This window comes from Chrysochloris asiatica, unplaced genomic scaffold, assembly GCF_000296735.1.
Source record: "Chrysochloris asiatica unplaced genomic scaffold, ChrAsi1.0 scaffold00040, whole genome shotgun sequence".
Taxonomy (NCBI): domain Eukaryota; kingdom Metazoa; phylum Chordata; class Mammalia; order Afrosoricida; family Chrysochloridae; genus Chrysochloris; species Chrysochloris asiatica.
This window is the reverse complement of record NW_006408558.1, coordinates 20,161,058-20,178,260: the sequence shown is the minus strand read 5'-3', so window position 1 is coordinate 20,178,260 and position 17,203 is coordinate 20,161,058. Positions and strand designations below refer to the sequence as shown.

Here is a 17,203-nt window from a genome sequence, read left to right as displayed (position 1 = left end):
CTTGCCTGACCTGAGCTCTTTTGTTCCTTGCTGGGCAGGAGCTGTGGCCCCTAGAACCCTGGAAGGACAGGGTGGGTGCCAGAGCTCTGTGGGAGTGAGTACCCACTAGGTCTCTGGGCAGGGGAGTCAGAAGGTCACTCCCACACCATGGCCCCTCTCCAACCTGCCCCTGGGGGGCTGCTGAGTCAGGGGACTGGGAGGCTGGACTTGGGGCTTTGGGGCCCATTGCTGCTGCCCCTGGCTGCCCGCCCTCTCTCTTCCTCTCAGTGGTTACAGCTGACCATGTTTGCATGAAGAGGGGCTCCCGACTCTCCCCGCTGCGTCCCCGCCCTCTTTCATCTGCCAAGCCGCTCTGTGCCTCCTGCCAACCACCGCAGGCCACACCAGCTACAAGTGCCTTCCCTGGAGCATGGAGACCCTTCTTCCTGTCCCCCACCTCCCAGCCACCGTGGCTCATCTGCCTGGGCAGCACTGGGGTGTCCTCCTGCCTCCAGAGGCTGTGGACTCAAGCTGGACCCTCAGACCCTCCCATCACCAAGCAGGAAGGCAGCTTTCGCTTATTTCTGCCTCCGGGTAGAACTTCTGGGGGAGCTGACAGCCCTGGACCGCCCCCAAGAACTCTGATGTGCCCCTCTTGTTACCCCCTGGTGCCACCATCCCAGCTCCAAGCCCTTGACCTCACTGCGACTTTTTATTATAACCACTAGCTTGACACAGTCGTGACATCCAGGCTGTGCAGAGCCTCCCTCCAGTTGGGCCCTCCCCGCCCCCCCCGCTCCCCCCCAGAGGCTGGGGATATCTGTGTCCTATGCAGAAGCCAATGTCCCTTGTGCCCCTATGTCCTCCTGCCCCCCTACCAGGAAGCTGCCTGACTGGAGAGTGGTCAGGCCACCCCGTCCTTTTTTTATATTGGTGATTCAAAGGGGACTCTTCATTCAGGGGCAGGTTTACTGGTCATGAACGTGGGGCAGGAGGTTTCAGGTTCTATGCAGAGGAACCTCAAATAAAAAGGAAAAGGGCCCCCCACAGCGGCTCTGGAGTGTGTTTCTGCCCAAACCTGTTGCGAGGGAAGGATAGCTCCCGCTGTCACCCCCACCTCATTGCCCCCATCTCTTCCCCATTGCTCTGGAGCCTCGTGTCCTTGCTGGAGTACTGGGCATCTGGCCCAGGGAGGGTGGGTCCAGTGTCTCAGCTGCAGGGACAGGCCACACTGCTGGGGTCCCACGTGGCCCTGCTGAGTCCTACACACCTCCTCAGAGACCTGTCCCAAGAGGCTCCAGCTGAAACCCAAGCCTATACTTAGCACAAACCCGACGCCCCAGGGAGCTCCCTGAGCACAAAGCCGCCTTCAGGTCCTCTGGGGGGGATGCTCTTGTGACCCAGACACCTGTGGCTTACATAATCCCCTACAGCCTCTCTGGGATTTGGGCTTTTCTTACCAGAGATAAGAGTGGGTGGAGGTGGGGGTAGGATGGTGAGGGCTTGGGGCCCACAAACTACATCTGCAGAGCAAAGGTGGAAAGAGCCTGGGGACTGGGCAGGCTGCCCTCTGGTTGGAGCTGCAGACAAGTGGGGGATCCTGCAAGGCCCCAGGTGGCAGGCTGCCTGGACACCCACTGGCCCAGAGCCCAGAGCAGGGATTTCCCGAGCTAGCATTCCACCTCTGACACCTACTCTGGAATCTCCTGGCCAGGTCCTGCTGGACCCAGCATCTTCATGGGTCAGGGGGCCTGGGCAGGCAGGTGCTCTGGACACCACATCCTCAGTCAGTACAACACCCTCCAGGAGTCCTGCATTGGGTTTTATTTGACAACAGGGCAGGGACGCTGTGGGTCTGGCAGATCTTGTGACCCTGAACCCAAAAGTCTTGTCTCTGAAGCTGTGGGGGAGGGGGGGGAGTCAAGGAGAGCAGGGCTTCCTTTCCAAGGCCCTATTTGGGCATTTTACAAGGACTTTTCTTAGTGTCTCCTGTATAGCCCAGCCCCCAGCTCTCACAAGGTTTGGGAGACATTAGCTTTAGTCACAGGGACCCCACGATCTGACCTCCAAGCTCTGTAACACACAGCCAGATACAGGGAATGCACCCAGGGACAAGGGTGCCGGGTGGTGGTAGGATCCTGCCAAAGCCTCATGGTGGCCTCTGGGGGCGGGTACAGCACGTGAGGTCCTATGAGCCTGCAGATCTGGGCAGTGGTCTATGAGGCCACCCTTGGGGGCCCCTCACTTTTCTAACCTGGGGGTGACTGGCAGCAGGGAGGGAAGAGCAGAAAAGGAACAGAAGGCCAGCCTGCTGAGCCTGGAAGCAGGGATGTCCGTTGGCGTGGGGACACCAAGACCTCCCACTAGGTGTAACCAGACTCTGATCTGTGGTCTCCAGCCCAGCCTAGTTCCCCGCCTCCCTGGGCCCCTCCTGGCCCCCTTACATAAGGCCCCCTGCAGCCAGGTCAGGTCAGGCCTGAGGCCATGGCCTTCACAGACCTGCTGGACGCTCTGGGCGGTGTGGGTCGCTTCCAGCTCGTCTACACGGCCCTGCTGCTGCTGCCTTGCAGCCTGCTAGCCTGCCACAACTTCTTGCAGAACTTCACAGCCGCAGTGGCCCCCCACCACTGCCAGGTGCCCACCAACCACACCACAGCTGCTACCAACCACTCGGGTAGATGGCTGAGGGCCAACGTGCCCTTGGACCCACTTGGAGTCCCAGAGTCATGCCAGCGCTTCACCGAGCCACAGTGGGTCCTCCTGAACCCGAACACCTCTGTCCCCGGAGCAGCCACGGAGGGCTGCAAGGACGGATGGGTCTATGACCGCAGTGTATTCCCATCCACCATTGTGACAGAGGTCAGCAGGGGCCAGATCAGTGTGGGGGGGCCGCTGCCTAAGGCTGAGCAGCAGTGACTCTTTCTCCCCCACAGTGGAACCTGGTGTGCGAGGCCCGCACCCTCCGAGACCTGGCGCAGTCTATCTACATGACCGGTGTGCTGGTGGGCGCCGCTGTGTTTGGGAGCCTCGCAGACAGGTGAGCTGAAGACTAGCAGCCTTTGGAGAAGAGGGTCCAAACACCCAACATGGGCATTTCATTTCTTTTCCTTTATTAAAATTCAGTAGTGTTGTTTCGACATATCCCCCACAATTTGAAGTTGTCGTGGGGCTATATTTCAGTTACTTCCAAAGAGACAAAGGCAGCTGGGATTGCTTTAGAACACATCTTTGTTTCCTGGTGTGGGTGGTCCCACACACTTACCTTGTTGTTGTTATGTGCCTTCGAGTCGGTTCCGACCCACTTACCTTAGGGTCACTTAATGTCTTTCAACAAGGCAGATGTGGGGTTCACTAGAATTTTGTTCCTGATCTTTTCTTTTAGGAAGGGGTGGGACTGAGTATACGGGATGGGCGAGAAGCATAAGAAAGGGGAGAGTGTGTGTCTGTGCATGTGTCTGAAATTCACCATTATCCCCGCCTGTGTCTGGGGAGGCCCAGGTATCTAATGTATTTTGCTGCTGACTGCAGTATGCATTTCTCCCAACTCATCTGTGTTTTCTAAATGCACTCTAAAAGGATTCATCAAATCATCTTGTTCAGATGGCTTAGGGTTCTCATTCTTTTTTGCTAGCCCTGTGTTCTTGGGTTCTGTAATATTACTGTGATTCTGTAACAAGAATGGTGTTATGCTGTAATCATTCATATAGAGCTTTGTTGTTGTTGTGAAGTGCCGCCAAGTTGATTCTGACCCATAGTGACCCTGTTCAGAGTTTCCGAGGAGCAGCTGGTGAGCTTGAACCGCCAACCTTGCAGTTCAAATGACTTTGAAGTCTGACACATTAACCCACAGAACCACAGCAGGACTCCATTATATAGAGCTATAAGTGTAGAAAATTTTTATCAGTTTAAAAAAAAATATGTATCCTGTTTGCAAAGGCACAATAAATTTGCATTATAGAGACTATGTTGTTGTTGTTAAGTGCCATCGAGTCGGTTCTGACCCATAGCGACCCTGTACAGGGTTTCCGAAGGTGTAAATCTTTACGGGAGTAGAAAGCCTCATCTTTCTCCCGCGGAGCGGCTGGTAGTTTCGAACCGCTGACCTTAAGGTTCGCAGCCCGATTCGTAACCACTACGCTACCAGAGCTCCTTGCAAAAAAAAACTAGCAATAAGCCTTATTTAACACAAACAAACAAAAATCAGTAATTTTTTAAAAATAGATACACAGTCACCAGGTTTAAATGTCAGAAAATATAAAATAATGTGAAAAAGTCTCCCTTCTAGGTTCTGCCCAATCCCCAGTTCTTTCGTAGGAGTCACCCCTTTTCCCCGTATCTTCCCAGAGATCCTTTATGATTTTATGCATATTTAGGCAAATGTGCATATAGGCTCTACCCCCATTTTTATGCAAATGTTGGCACGCTTTATGAATAGCTCTGCATCCCAAGTTTTCCACTGAGCACTACATCTTGGAAGCCGTGTCCACGTTCCTCTGGAAAGAGCTTGTGGGTCGTCCCTAATGCCTGCACGACGGTGTCCTTTATATGAATTAGCTGGAACTTAGACCTTTGTCTCGTTAGACAAGGCCCAGGAAATTCAACATCTTTCTCTTCCTCTCTGCTCCTCTTCCCTACTTTCTCCCTTTCTATCCTCTATCTCCTCCCTGCTCACTCTCTCACCCTTGTGGATTCAGGCCCCTATAGCCTTCCTTGGGCTCCTCCTCCATCAGGCCAACCCGCAACCCTGAAGTGCAGCCCATTCCCCTGTGGCTGTCTTGTGAGCCTCCCTGCACTCTGACACATGTCTTTGTTTTCTGTGTAACAGCGAGTTTCTGATCCACAGTGTCTTGTCTGTCACCAGCCTTCAGCTCTGGGCTGAAACTGTGTTGTTGTTTTTAAGTGCCATTGAGTTGGTTCCCACCCATAGCGACCCTGTTTCCAAGGAGCTGCTGGTGAGCTTGAACTGCCGACCTTGCAGTTCAAGTGAATTTGCAGTCTGGCGCATTAACCCACAGTGCCACATCAGGACTTTACTTAGGGGCTGACACTTAGGGGTGATCAATGAACATTTGTGGAGTGAATGGGTGTTTGTGTGTGCCAAGGGAAGCAGGGGACTGCAGAAGAAAGCTGCCCATCAATTCTTGGTGTGTAAGGTGTAGCTGTCATGCCCAGCACAGTCAGCCTCACTTGCAAGGAGGCTGTGCCAAGGCCAGAGTGGGTACAAAGCTGCTACCCATTCTTAGACTGCAGTCTTCTCAAGGTCATGAGTTCAAGGGAAGACTCAACCTTAGGCTCCTGCTCCCACCTGTGAAGGACTCATCCAGGGCTTCCTGCCTTGGCCATAAAGGGAGCTGTCTGAGTGCGTCCCTCCTTTCCAGCTAGAAGCTCTCACAAGGACCACCCACCACCACCTATATGCCCTCTGACCTTTCCTGATCACGCCTGGTAGGCAGTTCAGAAACACTCCATGAATGAATGAATGGAGGGAGGGAGGACTAAATCTCTTCATCTTCAGCTTTCTTCCCTTCCTACCAACCCTGTTACCATAGCTTGGGTCCCAGCAGAGGGGCTTTTCTGTTTGGGTGGACTGACTTTCCTGGATGCCTCCAGTATTTGCCCTCTGGGCACCCACTTTGGGCAGATGAATGGAGGCAGCTGGTTTGCTCCCTTTGGGGCACCTCAGAACCCAGTGCTTGTTTGATTTCCATACAGGCTGGGCCGCAAGGCCCCCCTGATCTGGTCTTACCTGCAGCTGGCAGTTTCAGGGGCCGCCACAGCGTATTTTGGTTCCTTCAGCGCCTACTGTGCCTTCAGGTTCCTGACAGGCATGACCTTCTCTGGGATCATCCTCAACTCCCTCTCACTGGGTGAGTCCAGCCTGGGAGGGTGGGAGTCTAGAGGGCCCTGGGCTTTCCAACCCTGGGAAGGTAGGGTCTGGAGGACCCGGGGCTCTCTGAAGAAGGGAAATGAGAACCTGTGAATGCTCTGTTTCCTATTGATTTGCAAGAAGTCTTCCATATTAAGGAAATTAGCCCTTTCTCTGCTATTTGATTTGTAATTTTTTGTTTGTTTTTCCAGTTTATGACTTTGCTTATGGTGTTCTTTTTCATTGTTCTTATTTTTAATGAAGTCAAGTTTGTTGATTTAACAGTTGCCTCTGTGTTTATGGCATCCTTGTAAAGACCTTTTCCTACTCTAAAATTGTATGATTTCTTCTAATATTTTTACTGTTTTATGCTTTCATTGTAATTCTTTGGTCCACCTGGAATTTATCTGGCTGTAAAGAGTGAAAGTGAGCAAATGATTAACCCACACAACTGCTAACCAAAATGGTGAGGTTTGAGTGTACCCAAAGGTCTCTGAAGAAAGTCCTGGAGATCTACTTCTGCAAAAAGCAGCCATGACCCTCCCCCAAGACGGCAACTGTAGAAGATGAATTGCTGCTGCCAAGGCTCCCAGAGCTGTTTGAAACCTGCAAGCAGTTTCTAGATGAAGTGGAAGGAGCCACTGAACCCACCAGTTCCCAGATGGTCCAGGAAAAGGTGTTCAAGGGATTGGATGGAACTCCTTGAGAAGGTTGTGGGAATGTTATCGCAGCTCGACTTGTTCAGCCGAAATGAAGATTTAGAAGAGATTGCGTCCACTGACCTGAAGTACCTGTTGGTGCCAGTGTTTCAAGGAGCCCTTGCCATGAAACAAGTCAACTCCAGCAAGCGTCTGGATCATTTGAAGTGGGCTTGAGAACACTTTATAACTCAGTGCCATTGCTATCATGTGGCGGACTTTGAGCTACCGAAAACCAAGAACAACTCTGCTGAAAACAACACTGGTAGCTCCGCCATGGCGTATCCTACCCTTGTCATTATGGCATCTCAAAGACAGGCTAAAATAGAGAGATACAAGCAGAAGAAGGAGATGATGGAACATAGATTGTCTCCATTGAAGTCTGCTGTGGAAAGTGGTCAAGCAGATGATGAGCGTATTCGTGAATATTATCTCCTTCACCTTCGAAGGTGGATTGGTATCAGTTTGGAAGAAATTGACAGCATTGATCAAGAGATAAAGATTCTGAGAGAAAAAGACTCCTGAAAACAGGCATCAACTTCTCACACATCTCGTCAGGACAGGCCGTCATTGAAACCCTTCAGTCTCACTCGAGACATGGCCCAAGCCAAGGTATTTGGAGCTGGTATCCAAGCCTGGTAACTATGACAGTGAATGACTGGTATGAACAGCATCGGAAATACAGCGCATTACCTGATCAGGGAGTAGCCAAGACCACATCAGCTCAGCACAGGAAGACCAGGAACAAAAGGAGGAAGACAATGATGAGAAAACACTGCACAGAGTCCGGGGGTGGGATGACTGGAAGGACACACATTCTAGGGGTTATGGCAATAGACAGAACATGGGCTAAACTTCCCACCACAAGATGGGACTAGAGGAGCTGACGTCTTCCTCTTCAAGGAAAGCTGTATGGTTTTCCCCTCCCTGGGCTCTTGCTTTGGCAAAGATGCTTCATCTTGCTTTGCATTCAATAAAGTGTCAATTGATTGTGTATTTGTACTCTAGATCATGAGCCAACAATCATGGTTCGGCATTATCATTCGCATCATCATGTATTCCAATTTCTTAAAAGAAGTGGGAAAAAAATGAGCTCTTTGAGAAGTGACTCTGTATAATCAATGGCTGTTTAAATTCTCTTTTTAAAATAAAAATCCCTTATATGAGCCTCTTCAAAAGAAAGGGGAAAAAAAGCAGCCATGAAAAGCCCTATGGAGTCCTGGTGTGGCACTGTGGGAGAAACACTGGATCACAAGACCAGTTTGAACTGCAAGGTTGGCGGTTCAAGGTCATCAACCGTTCCTTGGAAACCCTATACAGGGTCGCTATGAGTCGGAACCAATTTGATGGCACTTAACAATAGCAAGAGCCCTATGGAGTGCAGTTCTACTCTGACACACGTGGGGTCACCATGAACCAGAATTGACTCAACAGCCACTAGGTGAGGAGTAAGACAGAGAGGCTCTGCCTGTGTCTCGTGGATCTGTGCAATTATTTCAGGTTAATGCTTGAGGTCTCTGTGAATTGGAATTGATTCCATTTATGGCAATGGTTTGGTTTTTGGCTTTAATTACCAGATTGTCAGAAAGGGACAAAGACCCACCATCACCCATTCAATTCAGACTCATAGTCACCCCAAAGGACAGAGTAGAATTGTCATTAGTGTTTCCGAGTCTGTCAGTCTTTCTGGGAGCAGACAGCCTCATCTTTCTCCCATGAAGTGGTTGGTAGGTTTGAACCACCGATCTTGCAGTTGGCAGTCCAACACTTAACTCACTGATAGCCACGTGGGCTGTTGAGTCATACGAAGCATCTTGTTTTTCCTCAGTCGTGGAGTGGATGCCCACCCGAGGCCGGACTGTGGCGGGTATCCTGTTGGGGTTCTCCTTCACCTTTGGCCAAGTCATCCTGGCCACAGTGGCCTACCTGATCCGCCCCTGGCGATGGCTACAGTTCGCCGTCTCGGCTCCTTTCCTGATCTTTTTCCTCTATTCTTGGTACGTCCTGAGCAGAGATGGGTGGGGGAGGGTGCACCTGTGTGTCTGAACCCTCACCTGGGAAGCTTGGGCTATACAGTGGCTGTGACTAGCTAGATGTGATAGGGGCCCCTGGACTCACGAGCACTCAGGCCTGGCTGCCGGAAGCTTCAAGAATGTCCGTCACATCAGTGTGGCACTCCAGTGTTCTTTGTGCCTCCCCAACCCCATATGGGTACACACAGCATTTTTTCGGAGGGAAACTGAGGCACGGTCCAGAGAAGGCCCCTGACTCATTCTTCATTCTTCTCCGGATCCCAGGTGGCTGCCAGAGTCATCCCGATGGCTGCTGCTTCATGGCAAGTCCCAGCTAGCAGTGCAGAACCTGCAGAAGGTGGCAGCGATAAACGGGAAAAAACAGGAAGGACAACGGCTGACCAAGGAGGTAAGAGGGTGGCCAGAGGGAAGGGTAGGAACCTTCTTCCGTCTTGTTGGCTGCCTCCAGTTGTTCTGGAATTTGGTAATGCACTGAGACTCACCATCAGATTTAAACCAGCTGCCATCGTGTTGGTTCGGACTCACAGTGACCCATGTGTGTCAGAGTAGAACCGTGCCCCAGAAAGCTGTCAGTGACTTGATTTTTCACAAGTAGATTGCCAGACCTTTCAAGAAACCTCTGGGTGGACTCAAGCTTTCATCTCAAACGTGTTTTTTGTTGCTAAACCCTGTCGAGCTAGTTCCTACTCATAGCAACCCTATATAGGGCTTCTGAGAAGCAGCTGGTGGGTTTGAACAGCCAACCTTGTGGTTCACAGTCCAGCACCACACCAGAGAGAGGAGACTACGGTCAACCATTTTGCCAGGAATCTCTATTTCAGCCCTGCTTGCCACCAATGAAGGTATTCCCAACAAGAAAAAGAGAGTTCCCTAACCAGACTTTCCTCACCCAGGTGGTGAGCTCCTACATCCAGAGCGAATTTGCAAGTAGCCGCACCTCCAGCTCGGTCTTGGACTTGTTCCGAACGCCAGCGATCCGCAAGGTCACGTGCTGTCTCATGGTGGTCTGGTAGGTCTTTGATCTGAGGTAAGGACACAGTTTGTCCTGAAGACCACTCTACCTGCAATGTGCAGACGAGTCCCTCCATCCCTTTCTCCAGCACTTGGCCCTCTGCGAGGTGATGAGATGTGATGATAGACGAGACATGTATGCTGACCCAGGGACCCACGTGTGGGAAGAGGGTCTCGCCTAGGCATCACCCAGATGGATTTCCCAAAATGCACCTTGTCTCAACCCGCTGTGCCTTTGAGGCTTTCAAGGGGATTCCAGGAGTTGTCCAGCAGTGGACAGACAGAAACAGTATCTTCGCTGCTGGGACCATAACTGCAGTTGCCTTGGTTGGGTTGCTGAGACTTCAGGCAGGAGGAGAGATCAAGAAATACACAAATGGCCATTTTTTATTTTGATTCATTGGATTTCCTGGATATTTTAATAATAAACAAACAAACAAAGCCGTTGCTAACAAGTGGATTGCACTCATGGTGATGCCATGTGTGTTACAGATTAGAACTGCTCCATAGGGCTTTCTCAGCTGGGATTGTTTCGGAAGCGGATTGTCAGGTCGGTCTCTATAGTGCCTCTGTGTGAGTTCACACTGCACAGTAGTTGAGTGCAAAATTGTTCATGCCACCGCTGGACCGAGTTCACTGATAACAATAATAAAATGCTGTCATTGAGCCAGGCCCCACTCATAGCGACCCTCCAGGACGGAGCACAACTGCCACGTAGTGTTTCCAAGGTTGCAATCTTTATATCACAGACTGCCTTCTCTCTAGCCCTTGGAGTTACTGGTGGGTTTGAATCACAGACTTTTCAGGTAGTTGAGAACTTAACCACGTCACATTCAGGACCCCTATTTTAATAAGAGGGGTCGTTCTTATGGAGTAGAAAACATGGGCGGTAGATTATATCTGTTCTTTGGAACAGACCCAAACACTCTGATTTAGCAGTATGGCCTTGAGCAAGCCAGTGAGCCTCCCTGTGCCTCAGTTTCCCAATCCTCCATACCTGTCCACTAGATCCTTATAAGGATTAGCCGTTACCCCTTACCATCCTGGTGTGGCGCTGTGGCCTAAAGCATCAGACTGCAAAACCGTTTGAACTGCAAGATCGGTAGTTCAAGCTCACCAGTTGCTCCTTGGAAACCCTATAGAGGGTCGCTATGGGTTGGAATTGACTCGACGGCACTTAACAACAACAATAACAACAACTTACCATCTAGTCAATCCAACCCTGTAGGACAGAGAAGAGCTGTCCCATTGTATTTCTAAGGCTGTCATCTTTATGAAAGCAATCGGCCATGTCTTTCTCCCATGGAGCTGCTGGTGGGTTCAAACTGATGACCTTTCAACCACAGCAAGTGCTTAACCACTGTACCACCAGGGCTCCTTTTTGTGAGGATTGAGAGTTAAAAGCATGTCAAAGCACAGGGAGCTTTCTTGGTAAATGAGTCTTTGTTCTGAGTGACCCTGCTGGTATTGGAAATATTGGTGGAGCAGCTTCCAGCAACACTTAGACACCACAGTGCGACGACCCGACAGACGGGTGGTGGAAGAAAGCGCTAGGAATGATTCTTTTGAGTTTTCAACGTGACCTAAAGCTCTTTAGACTATGGGAGGTTCCCACCTGTCTTTCTTCCCTCATGAGTGCCTGTCCCCACAGTAGCCTGGATGCCCTGTGAAGTCAGGAGATCTGTCCATGCATTCAGTATGGTGTACCTAGGATATAATAGACTAGTTTGTGTGTGAAGGAGAAAAGGAATGAATAAATGAAGGAATGTAATCTACATCTGAGGAAAGGAAGGAAGAAGAAAACAGAGCATTACTGACCCAGGAAGGAACAGGCAGTGCCAGGGAAACCAAGACAATAGGAATGGCCAAAAGTGAAGAGTCAAAAAGGCAGTGGTCAGTGGTGGACAAGCGGAGGGTAAGGAGAACATCAAGGTGGACCTTCAATGGCAGAGCCGGCCAGACAGGATAAGGAGATGAATGAAGCAGAGCAAATGAGCTACTCCCAAGCGCAGCAATGCCAAGCCATGTAACACCACCTTAGATGGGATTCTGAGGGCCACGATAGGTTTTACCTGGTTTTGTTTATTTTGTTTTTTTTCAGAGTGTTAAAAATAATTTCCTAATGCCTGTCTCTCTCCTCTGCCTTGAACTAGGCTAGGGCTGATGGGAATTACTCTTGTCACTCTTCTGGAAGTTTCTTTCCTTTCTTTCCCTTTCCACTAACCCTCACAGCTGGGAATGGGGGTTTGGAGTTCCTCAATCAAGTGGTTTGGGGGCAGATAGATGCTGGCCGTTCTGGGAGAGGGTCAGTGCCAAATCTCCTCCCCCACATGCTCTTGGGTGCATTGCAGCATGTGATCTGGAATAAAACATGGTTAACCCATGTGAAGGGCAGTCCCCAGTCCCTTTACCTCAGAGATCTTTTACATTTCTGAGGAAGGTTCGGGTGTGTAGACTTCAGGTCCCTGTGTCCTGTTCATCACTACCCCTTGGCCAAAGCAGTTTACTGGGTTAACAATGAGGGGTACCGTGAGGGCGGTATGGAGGCTTCATCTTATTCAAAGGCTCTTGTCTTCTCCTTCTGACTCTTAGGTGTGACACTCAGATCCGCCACTGAAAGCGGGAACCTGAAGCGGTGTTGACAGGACAAATCAGCACAGGAACAGGGTCCACAGAACAGCCTCAGGGGAGCGGGAGGCTGGAAAGGAAGTGGAGGGAGGCTTCAGGCCCAAAGCCAGTGTCAGAGAACTGGGAGACCAGGAGGTGGTGTCATTAAAGTCAGAAGATTTTAACTCCTTGAGGGCAGGAGTCCTGTGTCACTTGTCCTTGCATCTCCTCCCTGGACCCAGAGCAGTGACCCACTGGGTGACACAGGACCGTTCTGGCATCTCTCCCAGGTTCTCCAATTCCGTGGCTTACTACGGCCTGGCCATGGACCTGCAGAAGTTTGGGCTCAGCATCTATCTGGTGCAGGTCCTCTTTGGGGTCATCGATGTCCCAGCCATGCTAGTGGCCACCACTACCATGATTTACGTGGGCCGCCGGGTCACAGTGGCCTCCTTTCTCATCCTGGCTGGGTCCATGGTGATTGTCAACATGTTTGTGCCAGAAGGTGAGTCATCTGATTGTGCCCTTAACACCCACCAAGACGCAGGGAGACAGGCTCCTAGAAGCCAGCCCCTGAGGTCTGGTGGACAACAATTACCAGGACACACACTGATGGATGTTCTCCTGGAACATCTGGAAAGAGCATTTATAGAAAAGACACATTCAGAGAAAACCGCTGGAAAGCCAAAGTGCTGGCAGAGTCTGTGTCCTTTAGAAAACTGGGCAGATGGCCTGTCCACGTTTGGAGGTTAGAGTTTTTGATTCTGAACAAGACTCACCCTGGTGTTTTGCAAACCTGGCTCTAATTATCATCACCTGCAGACCTTTGACAAACCGCTCCCTCCACCCCCGTCCAGGTCACAAAAGCTATTGGTGTCTCAAGTGATGGGACCCAAGACTTGGTTTTAAAAACTCCCCAGTGAACAAGTAACAGTGGTGAGGTTTGCCCAGGATCAGGCAGTGTTTCGTTCTGCTGTGCATAAGATCGCTATGGGTGGGTACCGACTCGATGGCACCTAACAACAACAAGTGAACGAGCAGCCAGGCAGAGCATCACTGTTGTAGAGCATGAGCGAAACCATTCCTGCCTCGCTGTGAGCCCTGTTTTGCCACCATGGCCTCAGACAGGCGGTCCAACCTCTCTGTGCTTCAGTTCCTGACCTGTAAAATGGATACATTAGTGTGATCAGCAGTTAATTATTACTAGGTGTTTTGACATATTTTATTCCAGTCTTTTTTCCTATTTGTAGACATACTGAGCCATATCTATGTATGTATATATATACACATATGTTGTTGTTAAGTGCCGTCAAGTCGGTTCCGACCCATAGCGACCCCGTATAGGGTTTCCGAGGCTGTAAATCTTTACAGGAGCAAAAAGCCTCATCTTTCTCCTGCGGAGCAACTGGTAGTTTCAAACTGCTGACCTTAAGGCTCACAGCCCAATTTGTAAGCACTACGCTACCAGAGCTCTACTCTCTCTATATATATATGTGTGTGTGTGTGTGTATACACATACATATGTTGTTGTTAAGTGTCATCAAGTCAGTTCCAACTCATAGCGACCCTATATAGGGTTTCCAAGGAACGACTGGTAAGCTTGAACCACCAACCTTGTGGTTCAAACTTTCCTTGCAGTGCAACACATTAACCCATAGTGCCATGCCACATATAATTCTATGATTTTGTATCTGTTTTTACTATATGTTACAATATAAATGTGAGTCACTGGGCAGTGCAAATGGTTAACACGCTTGGCTGCTAACCAAAATGTTGGTGTTCAAGTGATCCAGAGGCACCTCGGAAGAAAGGTCTGACAATCTTCAAGCAAAGAATCATCCACTGAAACCCTGTGGAGTCCAGTTCTAGTCTGACATACATGGATGGAGTTGTCATGAGTCAGAATTGACTTGATGATGACTGGCATGGTATGGCATATCATAAATAATCTGTTCCATGTTAGGACAAATGTTTCCTGAATCTAATGGTTTACGTCTTTATAATATTTCAGCTGGAGTGGTGTTTCTCAACCCTGGCAGCTAAGAGATCCCCCTGGAGACCTTTTAGACAATACCAAAAAATAGTTCTTGCCAAAATATCTTTACATGTAGAGGCACAAATAATAGTAAATAAATAAAAATGTAGAAAACTCTGCTTTAGACATCTGATCTAACCATATATTCCAAAACAATCTTGATCTACATTTTAATTTTATTATCAAATTTATAAATGCCATAGCTTTGTGATTGTATTGGATACAAAGAGAGAGAGAGAGAGAGAGAGAGAGTACCAAAACTTCAGCCCATCCCCAAGAGGCTTTGATGTAATGACTATGAGCATAGCCCAGGCACAGGTGTTTTAGAAAATACCCAAACCTGATTGCAACGTGGAGCCAGAGCTGCCACCAAAGCTACAGGGCATACCATACCACAGCCCTCGGAGATGTTGGGGGTTCCGTTCCAGACCACCGCAATTAAAGTGAGTATGGGAATATTGCAATAAAGTGAGTCAGACATATTTTTGTTTCCCAGCGCATATAAAAGTTATGTTTATATTAACTACCCCATAGTCTAGTAAGGAGTCCCAGTGTGGTGCTGTGGGCTAATGTGCTGGACTGCAAAGTCGAGTTGAACTGCAAGATCGGCAGTTCAAACTCACCAGCTGCTCCATGGAAACTCTATACAAGGTTGCTATGGGTCGGAACCAACTGGACTGTGAACCACAAGGCCGGTGGTGCAAACCCACTAGCTGCTCTCAGAAACCCTACACAGGGTCGCTGTGGGTCGGAACCGACTTGACAGCACCTAACAACAGTGATAGTCTATTACGTGTGCAAGAGCATAATGAAAACGCTTTGAAATATTGAGCATCACAGTGAGAAAGGCCAAAATGTGACCCAGAAACATGAAGTAAGAACAGGCTGTTAGAAAAAATATGCCAGTAGACTTGCTTGATGAAAGGTTGCCACAAACCTTCAATTTGTAAACCTGCAATGATCTGCAAAATGCAATATAATGTTTCTGAGAAGTGGCTGGTGAGCTTGAACTGCCAACCTTGGGGTTCAAACTGACTTTGCAGTCCAGCGAATTAGCCCATAGCACCACATCTAGTCCATATTTTTTCTTTCTCTGCTGCAGTATTTTACAATTATTACTATAAAAGTCTTATGCATCATTTGTGAAATGTACCCATATTTCATACATTGATGAAATTATAAATGATATTTAATTTAACAATTTTTTGATCTATCATTTTACATAGAAATACAGTTGATTTATATAATACTTGTATTGGATCCTGCGACCTTATTAAATTCACTTATTAATTCTAATAGTATTTTAAGTAGATTTTTTTCAAATTTCTGTGCACTTTTGTTGTTGTTGTTAAGAACTTTACTTCGTGTTCTCCGATCTGTATGTCTTCATTTATTTTATCTTATTATTATTATTATTTTGTCTTCATTTATTTTAATGGTCTTATTACACTGGCTAGAACCTCTAGTGTTAGATAGATGGTGGTGGTGGTGGTGGTTATGTGCCGTGGAATTGGTTCCCACGGCAGAGTTTAGTGAACCTGCAGAGTTAGTGAACCTGCAGAGTTTCCGAGGCTGTAAATCTTTACTGGAGCAGAAACCCTCATCTTTCTCCCATGGAACAGCTGGTAGTTTCGAACTGCTGACCTTGCGGTTCACAGCCCAATTTGTAACCACTACGCTACCAGAACTCCTTTAGTCACTGAAAAATTCTGATGTTCAGTTTTCATTAGGTTATTCACAATTTGGGAATGAAAGAATCCAGTCTTTCAATAAAGTATTGTGTTTGCTGTAGATTTTTCAAAGACAGTCTTTTATCAGTTTGAGAAGCTTCTATTTCTAGTTGGCTGAAATTTTTATCTTGAATGAGTATTAGATTTTTGTCAGATGCTTTCTCTGCTTCATGAAATGATTTTTTTCTTAAACTTAAAGTGAATTCATTATTTTTTTAATCACTGAATTACATATTGAATCAAGTTTATATTCCTGAAATAAATGACCATGGGTCTGAAGGTTATTGTTTTATAGATCTTGGATTTACTTTGGTAAATTTTGTTAATAATTTTTGCCTCTGTTCATAAGAAGTGCTTATTCATTGCATTGTTAGGTTGTTATTAGGTGCCATCAGGTGGATCCCGACCCATGGTGACCCCAGGTACAACAGAATGAAACGCTGTCTGGCCCTATGCCAGCCTCACAGTTATTGTTACAATTAATCTGCTACACTGAAGACACTTGTGAGTTTATTTTGCTTGTCTTCGTATTTTATTTGTATGTTTTGAGAATGTCTTGTTGTTGTTAAGTGCCGTCGAGTCGGTTCCGACCCATAGCGACCCTGTACAGGGTTTCTGAGGGTGTAAATCTTTACAGGAGTAGAAAGCCTCATCTTTCTCCTGCGGAGTGGCTGGTAGTTTCGAACTGCTGACCTTAAGGTTCGCAGCCCGATTCGTAATGTCTTGGAGGTGCACAAATGATTAGGATTATTGCATCCTTTTGATAATCTGACCCTTTCAGTGTGAAATAATCCTTGTGACCCCTAGAAATATTTTTTGATCTGAAATCTTTGTTATTAATGTGACCGCTTCAGCTTTTTTTATTGTATTAATTCATGATGTGTCTATTTCTGTCCTTTTCATTTTAACCTATTTGTTTATTTTAAATAGGTTTCCTATAAATACTATAATAATGCAACAAAAACAACAAAAATGCAATATAACAAAGTGTGTCTGTAACTTCTTCCATCATTGCCCCTGTGGTAGACATACGGATTTTTTTTTTTTTTCTATTTATAAATATGGCTTTGCTTTTTTTTTTTTTTTAATGTTTTATTGTGAATTATGTGATAGTTTACATTGATCCTATCGTATATCATTTCATTGCTATGGTTACAATCCCCTCCATGCATCATCAACCAACCAAAAGGTGTACACTACAAGCCTGCCCCCTTACCCCCCACCCCCGGTCGTCAGCACACAGT

At 48.0% G+C, this 17,203-nt stretch overlaps 2 protein-coding genes and 1 pseudogene across 2 annotated transcripts in view; all 3 read left to right on the top strand.

The window, feature by feature from the left end:
• CAPN1 (calpain 1, (mu/I) large subunit) overlaps nucleotides 1–294 on the top strand; it is a 37,252-nt gene extending 36,958 nt beyond the window's left edge. Inside the window, exon 21 of the mRNA XM_006860939.1 lies at nucleotides 268–294. Within this exon, the coding sequence (XP_006861001.1) occupies nucleotides 268–294 (27 nt within the window). The remainder of the gene's footprint in view (nucleotides 1–267) is intronic.
• Nucleotides 295–2,463: 2,169 nt separating this feature from the next.
• The window catches only part of SLC22A20 (solute carrier family 22, member 20), a 26,186-nt gene continuing 11,446 nt past the window's right edge, over nucleotides 2,464–17,203 (top strand). The window contains exons 1-7 of the mRNA XM_006860938.1: nucleotides 2,464–2,838; nucleotides 2,913–3,016; nucleotides 5,692–5,846; nucleotides 8,372–8,540; nucleotides 8,841–8,964; nucleotides 9,470–9,585; nucleotides 12,485–12,699. Of these exons, the coding sequence (XP_006861000.1) occupies nucleotides 2,464–2,838; nucleotides 2,913–3,016; nucleotides 5,692–5,846; nucleotides 8,372–8,540; nucleotides 8,841–8,964; nucleotides 9,470–9,585; nucleotides 12,485–12,699 (1,258 nt within the window). The remainder of the gene's footprint in view (nucleotides 2,839–2,912; nucleotides 3,017–5,691; nucleotides 5,847–8,371; nucleotides 8,541–8,840; nucleotides 8,965–9,469; nucleotides 9,586–12,484; nucleotides 12,700–17,203) is intronic.
• LOC102819487 lies at nucleotides 6,309–7,396 on the top strand (annotated as a pseudogene).